This window comes from Varanus komodoensis, unplaced genomic scaffold (genome assembly GCF_004798865.1).
Source record: "Varanus komodoensis strain SLA01 unplaced genomic scaffold, ASM479886v1 scaffold4, whole genome shotgun sequence".
NCBI classification, from domain to species: Eukaryota; Metazoa; Chordata; class Lepidosauria; order Squamata; family Varanidae; genus Varanus; species Varanus komodoensis.
Genome location: NW_025335941.1, coordinates 14,922,325 through 14,945,835, shown reverse-complemented (window position 1 = coordinate 14,945,835; position 23,511 = coordinate 14,922,325). Strand labels below are relative to the sequence as shown.

The 23,511-nt window shown below is 37.5% G+C and overlaps 2 protein-coding genes across 11 annotated transcripts; both read right to left on the bottom strand.

Moving 5' to 3' along the window:
- Positions 1–343: 343 nt before the first annotated feature.
- Positions 344–13,709, bottom strand: TMEM50B (transmembrane protein 50B). 3 transcript variants are annotated; one of them, XM_044441690.1, is made up of 7 exons: positions 13,631–13,709; positions 8,039–8,206; positions 6,501–6,613; positions 5,753–5,820; positions 4,910–5,002; positions 3,525–3,582; positions 344–3,144 (listed from the first exon to the last, which is right to left on the bottom strand). In XM_044441690.1, exons 2-7 carry the CDS (start codon positions 8,135–8,137, stop codon positions 3,090–3,092), a joined length of 486 nt encoding a protein of 161 aa, XP_044297625.1. In that variant the 5' UTR covers positions 8,138–8,206; positions 13,631–13,709; the 3' UTR covers positions 344–3,089. The 3 variants fall into 3 exon arrangements, with proteins under 3 accessions (XP_044297625.1, XP_044297627.1, XP_044297626.1); XM_044441691.1 differs by lacking the exon at positions 13,631–13,709 and having other exon boundaries at positions 1,901–1,964; positions 3,067–3,144; XM_044441692.1 differs by lacking the exon at positions 13,631–13,709 and having other exon boundaries at positions 344–1,964.
- Positions 13,710–16,826: 3,117 nt separating this feature from the next.
- On the bottom strand, positions 16,827–21,836 carry DNAJC28 (DnaJ heat shock protein family (Hsp40) member C28). 8 transcript variants are annotated; one of them, XM_044441687.1, is made up of 4 exons: positions 21,722–21,818; positions 19,138–19,211; positions 18,678–18,781; positions 16,827–18,149 (listed from the first exon to the last, which is right to left on the bottom strand). In XM_044441687.1, the coding sequence occupies exon 4, from the start codon at positions 18,119–18,121 to the stop codon at positions 16,985–16,987; it is 1,137 nt and encodes a 378-aa protein (XP_044297622.1). In that variant the 5' UTR covers positions 18,122–18,149; positions 18,678–18,781; positions 19,138–19,211; positions 21,722–21,818; the 3' UTR covers positions 16,827–16,984. The 8 variants fall into 8 exon arrangements, with proteins under 8 accessions (XP_044297622.1, XP_044297623.1, XP_044297615.1 ...); XM_044441688.1 differs by having other exon boundaries at positions 16,827–18,136; XM_044441680.1 differs by having other exon boundaries at positions 16,827–18,781; positions 21,722–21,836.
- Between the last annotated feature and the right edge of the window lie 1,675 nt (positions 21,837–23,511).

The window sequence follows — 23,511 nt, the reverse complement described above, 5'->3', positions numbered from 1 at the left end:
TATTTTTCAAGGGTATTGTATTAAATAGTGAGAGAAGAGTTGTATCATGCCCTTTTGCAGTATTTTCAGTGGGTCCATGAACTACCAGGTACGTGGGGCTGATGGTTCAGAAGCCTTCTCTGCAACAAACCTTTCCAGAGGAGTGATTGGGGGGGGGGGGGATGCAAACTTAAGCCTAGGGGTAGTAATTACTTTGAAGAAAGCAGGTATCATTGGGTCATGTAAGGTATTACCCTGTAATGCCATAAAGCAGCATATTTTGATAGCTGTACATGGCAAATAAAGAATAACTAGTGTAATGTATTCTTTTCAACAAAGTTTATGCAATTAAGAGTACAGATCATTTTAAAGTTATAAAACAAATATTTTACCGTTTTTATTGGATTTTAAAGTAATTACAATGAACAAACAAGGCAATCTAGATTAATAAGAGATTTAAGTGCAGTCTGATGATGAAATCAGGTACAAAATAAGAGTGAGATAACAGGACAACTCTTAGCATAAGTATTTGCTTCATCGTCTGTCCTCTAAAGGCTCTGAAGACACAAAGATCATTTCAGAAGATCAACACTACCTGGCCCTTTTAGTTTCTAGGTGTGGGGAGAAGTTCAAAAGCATGCAAGGTAGAAGGGCTTGGAATAGATCCTTGGGCAGGACCTCCAGTAATCAGAATGTAGAGCACCTCTAGCTCACCTGATTCTTCATCATTCTCCCTACAAACCTTTCTTGCCAGAAATAGTCAGGGACTGCTAAATTATGCAAACAATGCTATACACAATTTGATTTAGGGGTACAAAATACCAGCAGTCCTTATTAACATGACATTGCACTAGTATACAAGTTCATTTGTACAAAGAAATTTTACAAAAACTTTGAAAATATTATGACAGTCTTGCCAAAAGAAATGAATTGAAAAAATATAATTGGGTTCTTCTACCTTCCCTTTATTTGGACTCTAGCAAATCATGGCTAAAGAAACTTGACAATCTTTCTAGGAGTTTCTAAGATAAATGGAATCTCCTTTGCTCTGTATATTGGATAAGCATGAAAGGAGATTTTCCACTAAAATCTATATTTCTGTTTATGTGTAAAATTATATCTGAACTGAACCATAAATGATCAGACTTTTGGGGGATGGTTTTTAATACTAAAACCCACTGAAGTTCACACCAATAATTCTGTTACAACTTGCCAAACATACTACCCCTCAGTCTTAAAATGTTTTTTGTCCATCCCATTTTAAGGCATGCTGTGCTAGCAAATGAAGCGCTTAAGATCTTGGTGCATTTTTCATACCTGTTTCATGCCTTTGTTCAGAATAGATTTTGCTATAGTAGGACAGGATATATTATGCAATAGTAGAACATTCTTAGTATTTGGGAACTAGTGCTAGGTGAAGTTTTAGAATATGGTGCCAGATAATACAGTTTGACATCAAATTTAATTTTTTCTCATGCAGTGCAAAATGACTGTTTTGAGGTATCTTGAAGAGACAAGATTTTTAAATCTTTTTAAATCTCACTTCCTAATCAGAACCTTCACCCTCTACTAAATGTAGCACGAGAAGCTAACTAATCTTGTTCTTAGGATAAACATGTAATCTTGAAAAAGCTATGAACCCCTTAAAACATTCACCATATATAAGAGCAGAAAGACCTGCCAACTGCAATGAAAATTTAACATTCATGTTTGTATATTATAGATAGCCATAGTATATACATATACACAGATTTGTTCTATTGAAAAGGTTGCTACATAGAACAACTTGAAAGAGAATATTTAAATCATTTCACTTTCCAAAAATAAGAAAACATACAAAATATGTAATGCAGTGAGTTTGACAAAATACAAAACAACCAAAATGTAACTTATATTTACATAAATGTGTCATTAAGGAGGGTAAAGAACAGATGTACTCTTAAGCCCACAATTCTTCTGTTCTTCCAAATTTGTAGATAAGGGTACTATGAAAATAGAAGTTTAGATCTGTTAAGTCAGACAGTATTTCAACCTTCAATTAAAATTACACTGGTCAACTAAGCAAATATTAAGAGTACATGTAAGTAAATGAACATCACTAACTTTTAAGAGTGAAAGCATAATACACTGAAATGTCCTAGGATGTGGTACTGATTTCAATTAGGGCATGAATTGCATTCCAAGTGTATAGTAGGTGTTTCTGAAGGCTACCTAGTTTAAAGGTAAAGGTTTCCCCATGACATTAAAGTCCAGTCGTGTCTGACTCTTGGGGGCAGTGCTCATCTCCTTTTTCTAGTTGAGGGAGCCAGCGTTTGTCTGCAGACAGTTTCCACCAGGGTGCATGGAACGCTGTTACCTTCCCACCGAAGTGGTACCTTTTTATCTACTTGCATGTGTATGCTTTTGAACTGCAAGGCTGGCAGGAGCTGGGACAGAGTACGGCAGCTCACCCATCTGCGGAGTCGAACTGTTGACCTTTCAATCAACCAGCTCAGTGGTTTAACCCACTGCGCTACCACATTCCTAACAGATGCAGGAAATAGGAAGGAGAATGCTAACACACACTTAGCTGTAGAATTTTCCTACAGTAGGCTCCACACAGACACAAAGCCCAAATGTGTGATGCGCAAAGAAGAGCTAAAGCTTACAAAAATCAAGCTGTTTGTAACTGTCTGTAACAAGCTTCAAATAAAGTCTAATATTATCAGTATTTACTTTTCCTTCTGCCAGGAAAGAATCCACTTCCAAGGAAAATGGACAGATCAGTTCTAGACAGGATAATGTTACTTCTAAAGTTCCAAAAGTAGGATATTCACAAAGGAAAGGAATTGTGAAAGTGCAGTATTCACATCAGCTCATTATTCCAGTTAGCATACTTTATGGAGGAGGGATGCACGGTCCCACAATCATTTAACCTAGTGTTTAAAAGGGCAGTGTATTAACATTTTTTGTCTAGAAACTATGATTACTTATTTTTAGCTTGCTAAGCTTTCTGCACTGATGAAGCATGAGGCAGTCCCTTGCCCACTTACCACTGAAGAAATACAACAAAAAGTAATAGGATGTAAACAGGAGAGGAAAACAAACCTATTTTGTTCATACATGTATTACTACAAGTGCTTTGATTCAGCCCATATCAGTAATCCATCCTTTGCCTTGTGTGTTCTGTTGAAACAATTAGACTCTAGATTTTTATTCTGACAAAGAGGCACAGAACAGAAAGGAATTGTATAATGTCAAACTACTAGGAAGCTAGTATTTTTTTGAAAACTCAGGTTTATTAGGGCTGCAAAAAGATTTATAATGCAAATAATCTGCAGGGTGCTAGTAAATAACATAATGGTTTACAACTACACACATGTAGCTGAGGGTAAGCCCTGTCCTTGTCGCTTGCTTACAGATGCATGTATTTTATGCTTGAAAGAGAAATTTGCTTGATTTTTTTACACCTATTTAGAACACACCGAATTCTACCATAAGAATTGTGCAAGTATTAAATATCTGCATATTTAACAGAACTATACAAGTTTTAAAGCCTTACTTACCTAAAAAATATTAAAGCATTCTGAAAAAACACTGCTAATCCTGGGTAGACATTAGTATCTACAAAATAAAATGCAAACAATAATGAGATAGGTCTTCAAAATTTGGCAATACAAAGTTATCATGTTGACATAGCTAAGACAGTAGCATATCCAAGATATTGGATACTGTTAGTCACTTTCCACTTCAAGTAGGGCTTGACTTCAGAGAGCTATATAGTGGAGTACAACACTTCATCCTAAAAACTGCACTACTGCAAAATAACATACTGTGCTTTGCAGTTAAGTTGCTAATTAGCTGGAGGTGGGCGGGATCTCTTTTGAATGTTGAATTTTTGAATAAATTTCTGTAAGTAGACATTCTACTAAATTAAAAAACCTTAGTATTAAAGGTCTACAATTACAGGTTGAACTTTTAAACCATGTTATTTTTCTGTTTTCTAAGCGTCTTGTTTAACCTTTCTTCCAAATATAGTAGTTCCTTTTATTCACTGCTCCAGAATCAAAAGCAAGCTTTGACTAATTGGTAGGAAGACCTCTGGCATTTTCTTTCCAGTAGAAGCACATGGTGGCAGAGGCTCTTATGGTGAAAGGAAGCCACAGAACCCTTTCTTCTTGCCATATGTGTAGTCTAAGCCTGCTAGGCAGAAGAGGAACAAAAAGTCGCTTCTCTTCCAAATATGTCCTCACCTCTGTTAAAAGACACCCATTTCCACTCAGAACATTCCAAATACTCTACACTCACATGGAATAAGCACTAAATATCTTAACTAAATGTATGACTTTTTAAAACTCTGTGGCGGTAGCTGGAGGCTCCCATAGGATACAATCTATCTGTACTCTTAGTCACTATAAAGTTCGGTTCAGGCCAACACAGTCCCCCTTCCCTTTGCTACCATAGCTATGGTATCTACTTCTGCATAATTTTTGCAGCAGTATGCTATTTCAGGTATCTAATACCTGAAATAGACTCTACCACAGGGAACCTGGCCAACATGTCTTTTCCATTTGGCTATTTTTTAAAATGTACCAATATATTAAAATATGTAACTAGTAGCTGTTACTTTTATTAAGGCTAGATTATCACTATCTGTTCCTAACTGTTTATTTTTACATGCTGAGCACTATCTTGAGCATTTTTAAACAGGAAATCAGACAAATGTGGTTGATTAACAAATAACATTTTCCAGTGTATTTGCTAAATAATTCCAAATGACCAAAGTATGATCCAGCCAAAGTGAAATACTTTTAAGTAGCACTTTTTCAAGAAGAGCTATAACATTTGTTTCATTTCAAAAAAAGAAAAATATGTTCTTCAGTTTCATTAAAATAATGGTAAAATACATTCTTTCTTCCATGGTTAAAAGGTAACAGCAAATAATGCTTACTTTGGGTAACATATGCTCCAAAAAGGATCCACATAGAAGCAATTAGTGAGCCAAACATCAACATGAAGCCAATGAAGAGCCAGATTCGAGCACCTGTAAGAACATATTAAGTCAAGCACTGTGGTTAACCTTTCTGTAAATTGTGAAAGGGGGTCACTGAGAAGTAATATTGCTGATCATCTATCTCACCGTGAAAAACAGAACAAGGCTTACATTCATCATCACAATGGGTCAGTTTGCACAATGCAACAACCTGCCCTGTAAATAAGCTGTGCAGCATGGATTTTTTGTGGAAAAATATATCACAAATTTCCTTTCCAAGTACTTCTCAGCCATGAAATCTGCATATATTTCTCCATCAAAATAATGCTCACATTTTCCAGACATATAAAAAACCCTTATTGGCTACAGAATACAAATGAGTAAATCATTCTTTCTCATGCAGCTGACTTGACAGTAATCTCTCTCTCTCTCATCACATCTCTGCTGCAACAATGAAATGGGCAGAGCAAGCGTACAAGCCATCTAAGCTTCATGGAAGATGGCAAGATAAAGCTGTGATAAACTGATTTCCAGAATTCACCAATGAAGATTCTACTTACCAGTTGGTTGGTTAATTTTGAAATTTTCTCATACCTTCTAAATTTTAGAAGGCTCTAGAAGGTTCCAGAAGTCATTACTATAAATGTTTTTACTAACTCATCATGAGTTAGTGCTTGTGAGTACCAACAGCAGCAGCATAGCATCTTACTTTGTGGTACAGAATGTTTCATCATGCTTCATCTGCTGCTTTGAGATAAGAATCAAGTACAAGGTTATTTGCATACATAGGAGTGTCCTCACCTGTTCTTCCTAAACATCCATCACCATAGCTGTCTCCTCTCACCTGAGCATTTGATACAGCATTTATCCTGCAACATGAAAAGGACAGTTTGGTTTTTAATTAAATTAGGTAAGCCCTACACACTATCTAAAAGATAGGAGCTTCATTGTTCTGGACACACAATATAACCTCTCTCCAGTTTGTAAGTAATGTTACTTCTCTTTCGAGCCACAGATGCAAAAACTGAACAGATAATGAAGCCAAAATGCTGCAACAGGCAAAATTCAAAAACTGAATGTATTTGATGTGTACTCAGGTACTAGAGCTATACATTTTGTTTAGTAATTTGCCAACCATAAACCTTAGATGTTTTCTAATGTGTCCAATGATAAGAACGAAGGAGTTGCACTATAATGCCAACAAGTAAAACAAAGTAATTACTTCTAGTAAAGCAGATAACTGGAATAAGGACATAGTACATAAGAAAAAATGCTGGTATATGGCAGGAATGGGCCCTTGAAGACAATAGGAAAACCTTTGTTTTTAAAAGGAAATCCCTTCATCTCCTTGTCCTCCAAAGCAGAGAAAACAATGAGATACATGTGCACATATCAAGCATTCAAAGGGATGAGCAATGAGAGTAGCATGCAAAAACAAAAAGAAAAAAGAATACAAAGAAAAAGCATTTCATTTATAAGCTCTCTGCCATTTGACAGGCTACAAATAACTGATATTCTACAGCAGAGAACTGTCCTTGTACACACTTACATGAAAAAAGCTAGAGTAGAAAACACTCCACAAGTATGGAATGCATGGTTCATTTCTTCTGGATTCGGATAAACTACTGCTGCATCTATCATAATCCACCAACCTGTAAAAAACTGTAGAACAGTAGATCATTAGAACATGTCAGAAATCTATAGAAAGGTCACCAATATAACTAAACTTGCTTCTTCCCACCATTCTATTAGACTCTTTAATCATACAGGTCCCAGGAATCTGCTCCTATAAAGGAAACCAGGCTTATGAGCTGAACAGACACATTATTTTAGATAACAGATGGAAAAAAATTAAGTCATATCTTCTAAAGCAGATGTAGCAGAGATGTTTTGACCTACATCTCCCATGATTTCTCATCACTGGCTAGACTGCCTAGGTTTTTTGGAAGCTCTTCAACAACCTTTGTTGAGACTAGATATATCCCTATACCTGGAATAATATCAAATTAACTTTCAGTGCAAATGCGCTGATCTCACAAATCTAAGTTGTCAACACTATTATATGACAGAAATTTCTTCCAGAATTCAAGAAGAGAAACCCCATAGCTCCCAGCTTTGTAGTTCATATGACTCTCAGGACATTTTCTAAGGAAAAAAGGTCACTTACATAGACATCCCTCACCTGGTCAACCTGCCAAGTACTGTGGCTCATTTCAAACACAGATGTGCATATACATCAGAAGACATGCTTATGGCATAGCCAAACTGTGAAATATTAAATATGATTTATTCCAGATGTTTCACTAGAAATTACTTGTAGTTCAGTATAAACTACTGTCTAAAGCCACAACTTTATGCATACCGATCTGGTCACCACCTTATTTAAAATGGAAGCACATGAAGCAGCCTCAACATAATGGATGCAGTTGAATATGTATAGTACCCACTCAGACGTTGCCATGTTATGTGAATCTGGCAAGTATGGGTTATCCATGGGTTAAACAGTATTTGCATAACCAATGAACTATTTTATCAATTAACCTTTGCAGAACCCATGGTTACTAGGTTCATACAACAGCCCACCACAGGTAAAATAATCCTTAAATATAACCCATGGTTGGTTGTTGTGTCATAGAGACAGCTGCAATGGAAATTTTGGTTGATAAGGACTGTAACATTCTCATTGTTGCCCAAAACTTCAATATAGAACTGCCTGGAAATACAAGTTGAAAAATTTTATCAATTCCAAGCAGAAAGTTCTGGCAAATTAAAATTTGACATTAGATTCTGGACTAGCATACATACAACTATGAGAAATGGTTTTTGCAGTGTCAATATGAGAAATATGAGCACTAATCATCACCTGCCTAATATATACTATAAATATGATACTGACAACAGATCTGCCAACAAGACTGGCCTCTTCAATCCAAGAAATACAAACAGAAATTAATTCAAGCCATAAAAGAGATGCTGTAGGGTCTTACAAAAACTGAATTATTTGCCAGGAGATACAAGGAGTTAAAATAAGAGACAGATGAACTATTACCCTTAAATAGGCTATTTTTTATTTGCCTCAAGACTTACCAAAACCCCAGCTACCACAGAAGCAACTGTATTTCTTCTTTCACTCCAATCAATACATTCACATTCAGGCCATCGGAAATTGTCTAGGAAGCCTGCCATTTTTCAAATTCAGTTTGGCTTCTTCACTGTATATTTACATTCAGTTTTCATATGCTTTCAAGTCCTAAACTAAGGAAGGGGAACATAAACAAATGGAGTTAGTTTCATATCATGAAAGTTGAAACCAATTTTACAAATGACTGACTTGTACAGTCAACTTGTAAGCCTAGTATCCTTTAAAAATATCAAGTTTAATGTTGGAAGTCAAGTTGACAGTTAATAGAGAAAGCCTGGAGAATGTTCATGGAATGGATGAGATATGAACTGGAGCTTTCTGCCTCTCACATAGTAAATATGATACACTAGATATGAATTCCATGGAAGGTATAAATGTCAAATGGAGTCCCACAACTTGGAACATACAAACACATAAAAATAGGGTACATTAAGGGGGAGCTGTTAGATAATAAATGCACGACTTCACATAATATTACTCTGCATCAGAAGTGCACTATGCACATTTACTTGGGAGCAAGCATCACTGAACACTGTGGGGTTTGTGACAAATGGAATCAGAGGCACCAGAAACCTGTATTCAAATGCCAGTTAAAACAGTGGCCTTCTAGTTAGCTTGCAGCAAGGAAACTTAATTTTTCTGTTTTCTTCCTTCACATAATTCATGAGCATCAGGGCTACAGTATTTTATTAAACTTTTAGAACTGAATGTGCCAGCTTTGGGGTGTCACCACACTACTCATCTAAGACTCCACTAGGGGCCACACACTTGCCATTCCCCATTGCCACTGCATTTGCCACTAAAATTCAGCAGCCCAGAAGAAGCAAAAACAAACAAAAAGCAGAACAGCGATTTTGCTTTAAAACAAGCGACATGAAAAACACACATCCTTTTTAGAAACAAAAACTGATGGTTGCCCACCCTTGTTTTAGAAGATGATGCTTTCCTTCTGAGGTTTTTTACAAGTGATACTATTTTAAAAATTAAACTACAGGGAAATCAAAGACACACTTTTAATATGAGCAAGCACCTTTTGGTCAACTGGAAAGCTGCCTGAGATTAGCTGAGTAGATTTTAAACACAAATATTTATAAATAGTACAGAAAGAAATAACTGTTTTTAAAGAGGCATTCCCTTTGTGCAAAACAGTAGAGAAATGATGTCTACCATGACATACACATCATCTAAATACAGAGTATGTTTTTTTTTTTGAAAAGTCAGACTTAAAATGCAAAGAGGAAATTAGCCTAGTATTTAATTACAGATTAAACCCAACAGCATTCAAATAAAATCTGCACAACAACACTGTTCAGAGCTGTTTCAGACTATTAACTTGTAGGAAATATTCTTCACTGAGGAATCCTAATTAATAAAGAATAAACCTCAGACTCCTATTTTTGTGGGCTCAGCTCATATAAAGAGCTGTAAAATAATATGGAACAGCACATTCTATTGTAGCAGTTTTGAAGGGACAGCATTCTGATTATAATGCTGGAAGGAATAAAAATTCAAGCCCAACCCACAGCCCTGAGAAAAGACTCTCTACAGAGCAAAGGTCCCTAGTAACTTACCCCCCATCACAATATTCCATCACTTAAAATGAAGAACAGAAACAAATAAAGATATATCTCAAGCAAATTAAACCATGAAGAGATAAAGACAAAAGACCTAAAAGACCCATATCTTCCAGCATGGAGAATGCTTTTCAAAAATACTGTCAAAACTATGGAAATATTGTATACACTGTATCATGCAGGGTGCCAGAAGTGCCACTTAGTACATATTTATTTTAATCCAGACTAAGTTATAATTAACCTTAGAACCAATTGAAATCAATAACCAATTCACACTGATTTCAATGGGAATCAAATTTAGCTAATGCAAGCTGGATTCAACTCATTGCATAACTCACTTATATGTTCATATATTAAAAATACATATACCCAATTCTTTCAATTTTCAACATCAAAAATGAAATGATCATTGTGGTCAGATATACTGCAAGAACACTATCAATACTACACACATACAGCCGATTACAGTTATGCCATACTTACAATTGTATGTATATATGTACCCTTTCAGTTCCTACCACATCCTCTGTACAGGATTTCTACTATACAAACTAATTCTAATATTCAAGATCTTCCCAAGAACTTTTATTCAGGAATATGTGTCTTATTCATTTTCTACACTATCCAACAACTGAAGTTCTCTAGGTGACTCACAACACCACCATGTTAAAAAATATTAAAACTTCCTAGTGTTACCATAAATTGGAGACAACTTGATCGCACATAACAGCAACAAAGAATTGCCAAAGTAATTTTATTTTGAAAACAATGTGATAGTCTACTGTAAACTAAGCTTGCAAGAATGACATAAAAACTTAACAGAAGCTCTGCAGGAAAAATGAAAACAAAACCCTATTCACTCTCTGGCTACCTGCATGGATTTGACTGGGGGAGAGAATGAAGGGAAGAACTGAGATAGATATAGAAACTTACTAAGGAGGGAAGAAATGAGTTAAATGGACTTTATTAAGTATTTAACTCTTTCACACATACATTCTATCAAAAACTTTATCAAAGCTATACATTTTTTGTCCTTTGCCAAAACAAGCATGCATTTGAAGAACAAATGTTCTTGTTGCCCATGCAATCTCTTACTTCTCTTTAAATAGAACCAAAGTAATTTCATCTAGTGTTCATCTTTATTTAATTGAAATCAATTCTTTGTGTGACTGAAATTACCAGAGTCTCCTTAAAAAGAAGTCCTTCTGCAGTGACTAACAGTAACCAGTCTGGAACTTGGCTTACAAGACATTAAGGGTATTTTCACAAATTTCAGTAAATAGTCAATATCCATTCTGGCAGCTGCTACCAACAGGAAGTGAAGCTATTTGAGAGTAGAAGTTGCTTGCCTTTGGGCTACAGCAGTCTGTGAACATTCGGAGACCACTGCAACTCATCTGTACTGCACTTCCTCTGCTGTTTTCCTGCCTTTTGCCATCTTCTTTCTTCAAGACTAGAGATACAGATTCAAGTTTTTGGTCCTTCCTGAGGACAAGAACTAGCAAGCTCTTTGGTAAACAAGCCCAAAAACAAGAAAACGTTGACCATGAAAGGTAAGCATTTGGTGACGGCACCTTTCTTTAGCAAACAAGCCTATTCCAGCATGGAGATATTCATCTCAGAGGAAAGAATGACTGATTTCAGCATGGCCCCAATCTTCCAAGAAAGGCTCTAATGACTGTCCAAACCTGAGGGTTCTTTACAGTACAGAGCAAGGAAAGTCTTGTAAACCAGAGAACAATCACAAGACCAAGAAATGGTGACACCTGCTAAGGGATAAAGACCGCACTGACCTTTCATCCTCTGTAAAGAGGTTGCTTAGGGATGATACTTCTTGCTTGAAATTTAAGTTTTACTGTGTACTTCCATTCTGTTAACAAACAAGGCAGGAGTGCACCAGCAGAAGCACATTTCAGTCACTGACCAGATATCACACTTCTTCTTTGCTCAATTTTACCCCACTTTTGCCTTTAAGGAATGAAGTCTGCTTAGAAACTGTACTGAGAGACTTACAAAATTGCTCTCAACTACATTCCTGGCCTTTGTCTCACCTTTGCTGAAACTAGGGATTACAATATCTGGTTTTGTCTCAAAATGGAGTTTGTACTACTCACTCAAAAGAGAGCTACTTCATAAAAAAGGAAAGTCACATTTTACTTATCACCATGGCCTGAAATATTAAATGTATTCTAACCATCCTCAGTGAGGCTGAGTGATAAAAACATACTAAAGTAATACAAAATACGGAAACATATAGAATAACATGACTATGCATGCGTACTCAGTAGTAAGACCTAATGAGTTCAGTGGATTAAGGGAAATCAGCACTTCCTGCTAGTACCAAGGTTTCAAATAAAACATAGTTTATATATAAAAAAAATCAAATACAAAGACATGTTTTAATGGAAATAATTTACATGTTCCAATGGAAGTCAAAGTGATACATTATCACTATGCTTTCATGAATATAGTGAAACCCCATACTTTCATATTTTAATCATTGGTTAAACTATTATTATTATTATTATTATTATTATTATTATTACAGCATTTCTATGCCGCCCCTTGCCGAAGCCTCGGGGCGGCTTACAACACAATAAAATACATTGAAGTACAATAGAACGTAATAAATTACCTCCAGTTACATAAATACAAAGAATATGCTGGGATACCCACATAATCATACAAAGTTAAAATTAACAGTATAAAATAAGTGAATAAAGAATATGAATAAATAAGAATAAAGAAAACTATGGATTCCTAAACTCTATTGATCTTATATACCTCATTCAATAGTACTACAGAACTCTCTGTGTTCTATCACATACTTCCACATTTACTTTTTGGGCTGTTTTAAATATTCAAATAGTTAGAAAAGCTTTTTTCTTTTTTAGGCCACCATAACCTGTTTAAAACTGAAAACCTTTGAGCCCTTGGAAATGAGCTGACTCCCCAACAAGTAGTCTGCCTTCCTTTCAAACTTCACCTTGTTTATTTCAGCTTCTAGCAAAAAAGCAGAACTCTTTGCTACAAACATCTGCCTACCAACATGCAATGCACCAGTGAGGAAATCACTACTTTGTCAAACATTTGAACTTAAAAGCAGAAATTAAGGCTTTAAAAGCAGTCGGGGGAATACTGTTAAGGCCTCATTTACATGATGATTTTTACCCTTCACAAGTACCTAAAAGGCTTCAGTCACCGTCACTGAGCGTGGTCTTACAAGTGGAACCGGTTTCAGGAGACTGAGAAGATAAGATGCAGGGGTGCAACCAATTGCTGCTTACTTAATTAAAGTGAAGGGAAGGTAGATGCACCCATGGCTGATGATCCCGTTCTCAACTATTCCCACGAGCAATTTTAATTGCCAAAAAGGCACTTGCGCAAACCGGTATGAGCAGACGAGGCCAAAAATGCATCTATGCGGGTTGGAAGTCTCATCGTTTGGAGAGCGAAAGTGAAAAGAGAACGTGAAGTCAGGGGTGATGGGAGTGCAGAGAGGAAGAGGGGAAAACGAGATGTGTGTGTCTGTAACTGGCAGTTCATGGTCTGTAAGAAACTTTGCAGGTCCCTACCCTTTTTAATTCCCTTGACACACTACGAAGGTCGCTCAACGCACAACACTGGACTAAGAATCTGCCTCCATCCCTGCACTTTATGGTGGCGGGGGGGAGGTTCCTCGTCACGCTAGAAAGGAAACTCGGGGAAAGCAAGCGGTTCGTCGCACATCTTCTCGACTCGTAACCGCCAGAAAAAGGAGGAAACGGGAGCCATTCTGGAGGCCTGCGCCCATTCGTTAAAAATCACCTCACAATTCCGCTCAGGTAAAAAGACAGGGAAAGAAATAGAAGCGGCCGGGGCGCGGGAGTACAATTCACACTGAGCTGCCCTCCCAAGTGCCCGCGCGCCCCAATCCTCAGAGAAGAGGCAAAGAAGCTACGTCCGCCCCACAAGACCCCTCACCTGGAAGAGTCTCCCCTGCTCCATCGACGGCCCCAACCCGGCCGGCAACGCCAGCTAGAAAAGCGGGAAGAAATGACAGGCACTTCGGCCAATCGACATCCCGCAGCACAATGAGGGACGGACTTCTTGTTGGAAAGCGCGGTGATTGGCCCGTGAAGTGGCGCAGGCTCGGCACGCGCACCAAAAGTTATCGCGAAAGCAGCGAGAGTGGCTCCGCCTTGGCCTAGGACTCATAGAGGTCGCTTTGCCAAGGGGAGGTGTAGAGGTGGCTTGTCTCGCTACGCTCAGCAGCTGGGCCAGGTGAGAGCGTTCGCTCGAGGAAAGCCTTGCTGCACGATCAGCTGATCCTAACCATACTGAAGGCAGAGGAAGAAAAGGAAAGACCTAATAAGAGATGGACTTCATAAAGGAAGCCAGAGCCTTGAACTCAGAACGGGGATGTCATGTTTGAAACGTTTCGGAGGGTTTTCATTCATAGGGTTGCCAGAAGTAGGGGACGGCACATCACCACCACCAATTGCAGTTCCAGGGGACGCGAGCATCATACATTGCATCTTTATGCTAGATACAACTGCAGACACCTGCACATTTTAAGCAGTTCCTCCTTTGACTATTGGAACTATATAGGTTTCATATAGGATAATCGGCATTTGAATGTCAAAGGAATGATTTGGTTGAATCGTATTTACAGACTAGCCTCTGGGGTGCTTAATCGGTACCCCAACATACAACATGCTGTTTGTTCTCTATCATTCTCCCTCATACTTATATGGCTTCCTTTACCTTGTTTTTTGTCATTCTTTTTCCACTTCACTGTTCAACAGGCAGTATTTTTTTTACTATCTTAGCCAGCCCATATACTTCCATCATTCCAGCTGCTTCATGAATTTCTGAAAATTGGGAGATACATATAAACATATGAAGTGTTTGATGGTTAGTCACCTAAAGTTTTCTGAATCAACAGAAGGGGCATACAAATGAACATTTTAGGTACTGTTTTTAAATCTTCATATTTATACCTGCTGCTGGCTTTACTTCTGGTTTTATTATGTGCTGCAACTGCTACCTTTCTTTTCATTGGACTTGTACTGTTATCTTTATTGCAATTTTGTATTTTTTCATTTGTACACTGCTCCGAGAACTTAGGTTATTGAGCAAAAATGCAGTCAATAATGGGCTACAATATATTTTCTCATTCCTGCCAATATTGCTTCTTTTCCACAAATTATATGTTGATGCTGGCACTGATGGCATTAGTAACTTCAGAAGGTTCCTCGTACATCTGCCTTACCATATACTTTTAACACAATAATTGTTCCCCATCTGTTGAACAGGTTGTGTTGTGTTGTTATCAAGTAGTTGTCCCCATCAAAAAATAGACCACAAGAGTGATATTAATGGAAAGGAAGGAGAATACTTCCAAAGTTCCTCTTTAATATATTAGAGGAATTTAAACAAATTTCTGGAAAGACAAAAATACAATCTCTGCCAAGTATACTTTTTACTCGAACAGACATAGGTCATGGTCTAGAATTGATATGATTTGGATAACCTCAGATTTAATTCCAGATTTAGTTAGAAGCTGAAATAGATACAAATGTCTGGGCCAATCACAATCCTATAACCATGACCTTGAAAGGAACGATAAAAACACCTAGATGGGCATTCAATTTATTAAAAGATAAAAACTTCAAAGAAGAACTAATGAAGGAATTATTTTTTTCCAAGAAAATAAAGCTGAAGAAACCTCTCTACAAATTGTCTGGGACACTGCTAAGTAGTTGCCCCCAGAAAATGTGAGTTCTGCCTTCCTAGATGCCTTGGCATTGCTGCTGCTGATTTTTCTTCATTTTTGTTTACCCTTTGCTTCCAGCAATGTTAAACATGTCTACCTTTTCCCTTAGCAGTATTTTATTTGGCGTGCAGTTTTAAATTTACTCAGAAGTTAGGTGAGTGTGTATAGAACTGCAGTTTAAGGCATGTTGATAGATCTAATATCATGCTCATCAGCTTTCACTAAACAGGATTTTATTGTTCCATTCAGTAATTGCTATGCTGTCCATTCAGCTGTAATGGAAGCCATTGTGCATGGTTACAAGCCTCTTCAGTCACAGTAGTTGCAACTGGATCGAGTAGATGTTATTGAACCAAACACCCCCATTGTTGGGAATCAATGTTAGCCAGTGCAATTAGCTATCTGAATTTCTTAAGATCAGTGACTGCAGCCACTGCACCTCCCTGGGTGTTAATATTGTGGGAAACTATTCAAAAATACTGTTGATGGTAAAATGGCAAACTAGCACCACTTGTAATTATCTTTTCCTGAAATGCATATTCATAGCCCACTACTATATGGGTTTACTTGGAAGTTCCTGAAAAACCAAGAGAGGAAGGTACATATGTAAAACTAAAACCAATAAGCAGGAATCTCAAGTGCCTATAAAAATTTCTTGTTGCTCAGTGTATTTTGGAAAATGATTTTTTTTTCATCAGGGACCACTGTCTTTGTTAAAGAAATTAAGAAAAGGAAACTTCACCTATTTCCTTCACACAAATGTTCAACAAGACTACACCCAATGGGACTAGATGCTTCTTCAGAGGACTGCAGCTGACTCCCACAAGGCAGGAAGAACAGAGGCAATCTTTGCGCCCCCCCCCCCCCGTTCCTCCATCTCCCAGAGATTAACTTTTCAGCTTTTGAAGGGAAGAGGTTGCAGGAGGCTTAGGATAAATCACATCCTGGTCTCTCTGGTCCCTTCCTAACTGAGCCCATGGCAGCATACCCTTCCTCGCCCTCCCATTCTCCAGGTTAGCTTTTAGAACCGTGGAGAAGCAGTTGCACCATTTCTCAATGCTAGCTATGAAGGGTTTGGGGCCAGATCTCCAATTCCCCCTTACAAGGTCTAAGGAGTTCCTGCCTTGGAAGGGATGTTCTGAGTCATCCTTGCTCAATTTAGGATAGTTGTCTAAACTTGTTTTTATTCAGAGGATTTGCTGGTTTCCCCCACTCCAACACCCTTCTCTTTTGTATCTATAAAATGATGTTGCTTTTTAAAGTTTTTGCTTCAGGTACGAAACTACTGTATAGCTGTTTCTTAGGTGTTTAAGATTTCCAGTTTGTAAAAGTAATTACATTTTCTTTTATCTAAACATTAATTTGACCAACACAAAAATAAAAAGTAAATTAATGAAAGGCTTACTGATATATGTATCTTTATTTCTTTCTATGCTTCCACATAAAGCTCAGTTACTACCTGCTTAAACTGGGGGATCTTGCAACAGTAAGTCGAAAAAACATTTGTCTTACAAAATTAATACAAATCTTGACATATGATAGCAACTATTGGCATAATCTTACTTCAAAATCAGATTCATCCACTTTAAAAAGCTGTTTTTAATATCAGATGCTGTACCACTTTTGTCTTCTGTATTCTGTGTCTCTTTTCTGGCATTTTTTTTAAAAGTGGATATGTAGATCTCTTGGGCACGTGCAATTTCTTTGCTTGCATTAAAATGTACCATCTGTCTACTAAGAATTGGGACAACTAAGTTGAAGTTATTAATTTTTTTGTTCAATACTTTGATATTTTCTATAAATTGTTCGCAAATCTCCTTCCATTGTTTCTCTTTTTGTGGTGTCATTGGATCACCTAATGTACTCCTAGAAGCAACTATATCCTTTCTTAATTTTTCAATTGTTTCCCGTATTTCTTTCTGCAGAAGAATCCATTCTGGTTGGTAACCATTATCTATAAGGATCCGGTTCAGGTTGTGAGTCATAGGATCAATATGCGGACAGTCTGAAAACTTTTGTAATGGTTTTCCTTTACCACTAAGATTATCAAAATCTCCTTTTGCCATAGATTCCTGAATGAGGTCTTCAACCAACCGTTCAATTGCTTGGGTAATTTTTGCTTTCTTGCTCTGCCGTACATCTTTAACTAAGATAGCATCGCTCATAGCAAGTTGTCTCTCTATTTTTTGTTTTCGGTATTCAGTGACCTGTTCAGAAGCCCGATCAACTCTGAACTGCATATACTGTCTTTCCCTTTGACTTGGAGTACCATAACCAATGCCTTCAAAACTTAAATACTGTCTGTGTTGAGGTGTTTTAGGTTTGAATTTGTCGTCTTCATCATCTTCTACCTTTTCTTTTAATTTAATATTCTTAGCTACATCATTGAGCACAACTCTATAGGCATCTTCAATTTGCACAAAAATTGCAGAATCTGCTGTAGGAGATCCACTGTCTGGGTGATATTTCTTGGCAAGATCTCGGTATGAATTTCTGACATCATCCAATGAACAGCCTTCCTGAAGTTGAAGCAGACTGTAAGAATCTTTAATGTTCCTACATCTGTGATCTGACAGCAGTCTATGACCATAGATAAAGTTATGTGGGATTAGATTGTCTTTCTTTAAAACCAATGCTGAACATATCCAGATGCGACATTGTATTTTTCTCAGCAGCACCGCACAAAACAACTTCATAGTTCTTCAGTGCTCCTACGTAATAAATCTGAACAAGTTTAAATGGAACTTAGGTGAATCAGATGTAATAATAGCTAATTTAAGAAGCAGAATATTTTCAGTAAGACAGTTAAGAAAACAGAAGTTAAATGATGTTATATATCTTTGTCAGAGGCCAAATCTGAATTAATGCCACATAAATTAACATGTGGAAGTGCCATTTTTTACTCTGGCCTGGTGTGTCAGTATGATAGGACATTTTTCTTCCAAGAGTGATATTAGGTAATAAGAGCCAACAGAAATGGAACCAAAATAGGATCACTGAAACAAGAGGGACATTTATTTTTTTAAATTTATAAACTGCACGTATGCTCATCAATATGCTCAGGAGAACCACAAGATTTGTAGGAAAAGAAGCTTTTAAAAATGCTGCAAATTCTCAAAAAACAGCCCAATGAGGACTATGTATGCTCAGCAAATGGAAGACATGAACCGAAAAATTATGAGCATCAAATAGGAAAGAAAAATCGGTAAGATGTGCAGTGGAAATACTTTGTGTGAACGCCTTTCAGCTTACTCATTGAGTACAACTTCACTGGCTGACAGGAACTTGGAACAGGAACACTCCTCCCAGAAGGCAAGGGTGCATTGCAAAAGTCCACTGCAGGTCCCACTTGTACACTGTATTTCAGATTTTCAAACTGATTAAAATTAATTACACATGCACTATAAATTGGCTTTCCTCCTAACATGAGCGATAGGTTTTGTTTATTACATTGCAAGATTATCTATCTCTAGGCAAATATAATTTAAAATATTTAAATTTAATTTGTTAAAAGCTGGGTAATTTATTTTTAAAAAATGTTATCACTGAGATCAACTTAAAAACAGGCAGTTTTCTCCAAACAACTTAAGCCCAGCCACCTGACTAAAGCAATAATGAATCGTTATTCCAAATGCAATCTGCCTTTCGTTGAGTTGGAAAATACATTATAGAATCTTTTTAACCAGAAGACAAAAGTTCACTAATACTTTACCTCCCATTCTTGTATAAGAAACGTGAGTATTCCACATGTCTTAGTAAAGCTCAGCTCATCTGGTTTTTTTAAGCCTGTGGAGGAATGAAAATTCCTTTCAAAAATATAATGGATTATCAGCAAAACAAACAGCTGGTACATCAATTTAACCATTCTATTAGTTAAGATTCTTGAAATGTGGGCAGGATTCCTTATCCATTGTGCTGCTGACCTTCTATCTGCCATGATTTATAGTATCTTAATTCTATAAGATTTAAGGGTAAGACATGAAACAAAGGAACTAAAGCAACAAAGCAATCAGCAGACAGATTAAATTGGATTTAAGTTAAATTTATTTAATTTACTCTGCTTAATTCTTAACTTGGAGTTGTGTGTTGTTGTTCTATGTCATCAAGTAGTCTGACCTATGGCAACTCCATGAATGAATGTGCTCCAAAATATCTTATCCTTCACAGTCCTGCTTCACTCCTGTAATCTCAGTGTTGTGACTTAATTTATGGAATAAATCTATCTCATATTTGGTCTTCCTCTCCTCTTCCTCCTAGCATGATTCTCTCCTTCAGTTGGAGGCTTGCCTTCAGCTTCAGTTTTGCCATTTTAAGTTCTGCCTTGATTTAATCTAGAACCCACTTGTTCACTTTCATCAGGAGTCTTTTCAATTTGCCATTGCTTTCTGCTTAATTTGCCTTTCTTAAGTTATTGATGTATCTTCCACCAATTTTCATTCCTGCTTCCTCTGACCCTACTCCAACTCTAATCCTAATCCAACACCCCTTTCTGAGGTTGCTTTCCTTACCTCAGAGAGCAGCTGGTACAGTTCTTGCCTGCAAAGTGAGGGAATTCAAGGTCTGATTCTCAGCTCAGAGATCAGAGTGGTGTCTCTGATCTTGGATCTAAGAACCTGGACTTCCTGTGGCTGCCAAACCTTTGTCTGGGAGCACAGGACTGCAGCCTAATTAGTTTTCAATAGCAGAACCCTATTGAGTACATTGCCCTTTCACATGAGAATTCCTGCTACCTTACATTCTCTTCTTTCAGCAATCAAACTTAACTGGAAAATGTCACTATGTTACTATTGCTAAAAACTGAAGAGTTAGAAACCCATACGGATCTATTGCAAATTTACTAGTAGAGATAAAAATATCTATGATGTTGCATGCCGCTACACTTGTGTAAAAGCAAAATTCTTTTAACTGAATAGTTATGAGTTTAAGGGAATAATCCTATATGTGTTAGGATAGATAAGTGTTACACCTCTTGGTGTATGCAGCTGGACTGTTTCTGTTTAAGCATGCATAGGACTGTGCTCTGAAGGTTCAATCCTATACATGTTTAGACAGAAGTCTTACCTAGCATTCCCCAGCCAGCTTGGCTTTCCTAGTTCTTACCCTTTACATTCTGGTTAAAAGTTATGTAAATGAAATAACATTTCAACAGAATTAAGGGATTCTGTTAAGCTTTAATGAAATACATACAGGGCAAGCATAATATTAGCTTAATGTAGCATTTACTCATTTATTTTAAACAAGGTGCATAAATATGTATTTGAGAGTAGATTTTTCAGAGGGGTTTTGGTTAATCATACAAGTTTATGCTGTGAAATTGTGTCTTTTCAGTAACATTCATTTAATGTATTCTGTTTATTTTTATTAGATTATTAATGCAGATATGTTAATTCAGAAATAAGTCTCAGTTAATTCAGTGAGTTTAGGGTTAGGCCCCAAATTTTTAAGTAATTGTCAAATTCTGCATAAACAGGCCAAACAGATTTGAAAAAGCAAACCAGCAAGAATTATTAAGACTATGGCATGCAAGGCAAAACTGTTTATACACGTGTATAGAGTGAACTCCAGGGTACAACCCCAATCAATAACAGAACACTGCTTTTATAGTTTGCATTACTATAGACATACTTTCTCATGGGAATACCCTTCTTGGTTCTGTCATACCCCTTGGCATGTCTTCCCTGTATTCACACGTTTATCTTAGATTGCCTTTGAAAGGATAGAGCTTGAAGCCTCATGCTTAGCCCGTTTGAATCCTTGTTTTACTTCTTGCATAGTATTACAATGCCTATTTGTAATTATGTTGTATCTAACTCAATTCTCTGATTCTGTATGTTCCTACACCATTATTTTCATGTGTCAGCTTCTCTGCTAAGCATGAAAAACTAGGAAAGGTTCATTTATGATTTTCTCTCACAATATCAAAGTATTTTACAGTGCAACCCTACACATTACCTACTCAAATAAATACGACCCAGTGAGTTCTGTTGCACTTACTCCCAGGCAAGTGTGTGTATGGTTGCAGTCTGAAAAGCCCACAAGAACTTCCCGCCCTCTCCCATCCTCACAAGTGGCAACAACTTTGCCAGAAAATGCTAGATAAAAGGGCCTTCCATAGGCTCCTGAAAAAGGCTGCATGAGAATAATAATTTCCCTTCGAAATAATAAAATAATAGGCCTTTGGACAGCACTTTCGGTAGTCTCGTGCATCTAAGTCAACCGTAACCCGTCAATTGCGAGTTTTGAAAGGCGTCCTGTGCTTCGACACAAGCCGACCTCTACCGATCCTCTCATCTCACCATCATGCAAAGCCCTGCCCTCGTCTCGACAGCCGCGCAGAAACTATCTTGCCCTTTAACGAACGGCTGCTCCTAACCGCGACCGCGAAGGGCCGTCCACGCGCCCCGCCCCCCTTCGCGCAGGAACAGGTATGCGTCAGTCCCTCGCGCACGCCTGTGTGCGCGAGCGCCGCTTGAGGTTGTGGGAGATGTAGTTCCTTGCTCAGAGCGGCTCCCTTCTCGCACAAGCAGCTTTCCCCCCTAAGTGGTGACCTCCGGAGGCGTTGGACTACAACTCCCACAATCGGCATGGAGGGCGCCGGTTTGGAGAAGGAGGCCGTAAAGGACGGGAAGGTCAAAACCACGGGGTGGTGATGGGGAGAAGAGGCGCTCAAACAAAGGACAAGCGGCGCAGGCAGATGCGCCACCTGTGTTTGTTACTCTAGCGATGGCAGCTTTGCAAACGGTTAAAGCTTGCAAGCTAGCAATAGCTGTGTTTGGTTGTTATGAACTCATTTGTGTGTTAAAAAGTTAGGCGATTATCCCAGTAGTCGTCAAACCCGTGTGATAGAAACTGCACTCGCCAAATATTGATGTAATGCCCATGGGAAATCTATGACTGCATCCAGAATTTCCCAAAATTATTAAAACCCACGGAACTAAATCAGGGACAGACTGCATAACCCACTTTCACTGGAAGCGCTCAGCAGCGGAGCATATTAGTGAGATGACTGCCTGTGAGCATGTGCAGAGAGCATCTAAATTAAAATACTGCGTTGTGACTTTGAAACTAAACCTTAGCAAGCTGCCGCTATTAGGCAATGCCTACGAAACTTCCCGGTTGGAGCGTCAGATAAATGAATGACCGTTCTATTATATCTTCGTAGGTAACAAAAAATGGCTTTCCGTAACTCTCTTGCTAAGCCCTATTATTATTTTAGTACCTTTCAAACTTGAAAACCCATTTGCTGAAGAATGGTTAAGTTTTAAATTTAAGAAGGTTTATCTCATGAGCATCTATCTATTGTGCTACGTAACAAACACTGTCTATAAACTATCAAATTCTGGTTTACATTCCTATCAAGCTGGCAGCTTATTTAATATTCAATGGGTTGCTTATATAGAATCAGCAGGGTTGTTTGTTTGGCAAGAAATAAAGAACAAAATTTGTAAGACAAACACATGCTTTTTTTCCTTGCTTTGTGTCAGCTGGATTGTACAATACAATTAATGCAAAAATCTTCCTCCTATGTGATTGGTCACAAGGAAATGGAATTTCAGGCAGTGATCAGGACGGAAGCATTGCTCAGCTAGCAGCTAAGCCATTCCTTTTTCTTCACCAAATGCTAGCACATCCTATATGTACTACAAATAATTATTCCTGGCACATATTCTGCATGTTTCTGAGTAAACATGTATATGATTGCACTGATTGCAGTGTTAATCAGTTGAGAAAATTCTTTTTAGTACTGCTGTTTACAATTTAGAAGAAATATTCCTGAAACTTCAGAACAGTTTGGGGTCACTTAGAAACATTTGGTAAGTTATGTTTACATTTGTTATCCTAGTTGAGGCTTTTCATGAAGTAAAATATCTGCATTTTTGAATGAATGAAGGATGTCTAGTCTCTAAAATGTATATTTATTGTAGTGTAAAAGAATGTACTGAATAAGGCATAATGCATGTAGATAAATGAAAATACTGAAAATTACAAATAATGTTTACATATGAGTTGGGTCACAATGCTATTTTGTTTTGAATCAATGGAAAGCTTTAGATTGTTTTCTGCCAAAGTCTTGGGGATGCTATGG

Bases quoted from the DNA above. Each gene is read 5' to 3' on its own strand.
- TMEM50B (XM_044441690.1), bottom strand. From the start codon at position 8,137: ATGGCAGGCTTCCTAGACAATTTCCGATGGCCTGAATGTGAATGTATT. The intron at 5,821-6,500 runs GTAAGTGTGTAC...TTCATGTTGCAG, and splicing joins TCTACTCTAGCTTTTTTCAT to GATAAATGCTGTATCAAATG. The intron at 3,145-3,524 runs GTAAGTAAGGCT...TTGTTTCAACAG, and splicing joins AATGCTTTAATATTTTTTAG to AACACACAAGGCAAAGGATG.
- DNAJC28 (XM_044441680.1), bottom strand. From the start codon at position 18,121: ATGAAGTTGTTTTGTGCGGTGCTGCTGAGAAAAATACAATGTCGCATC.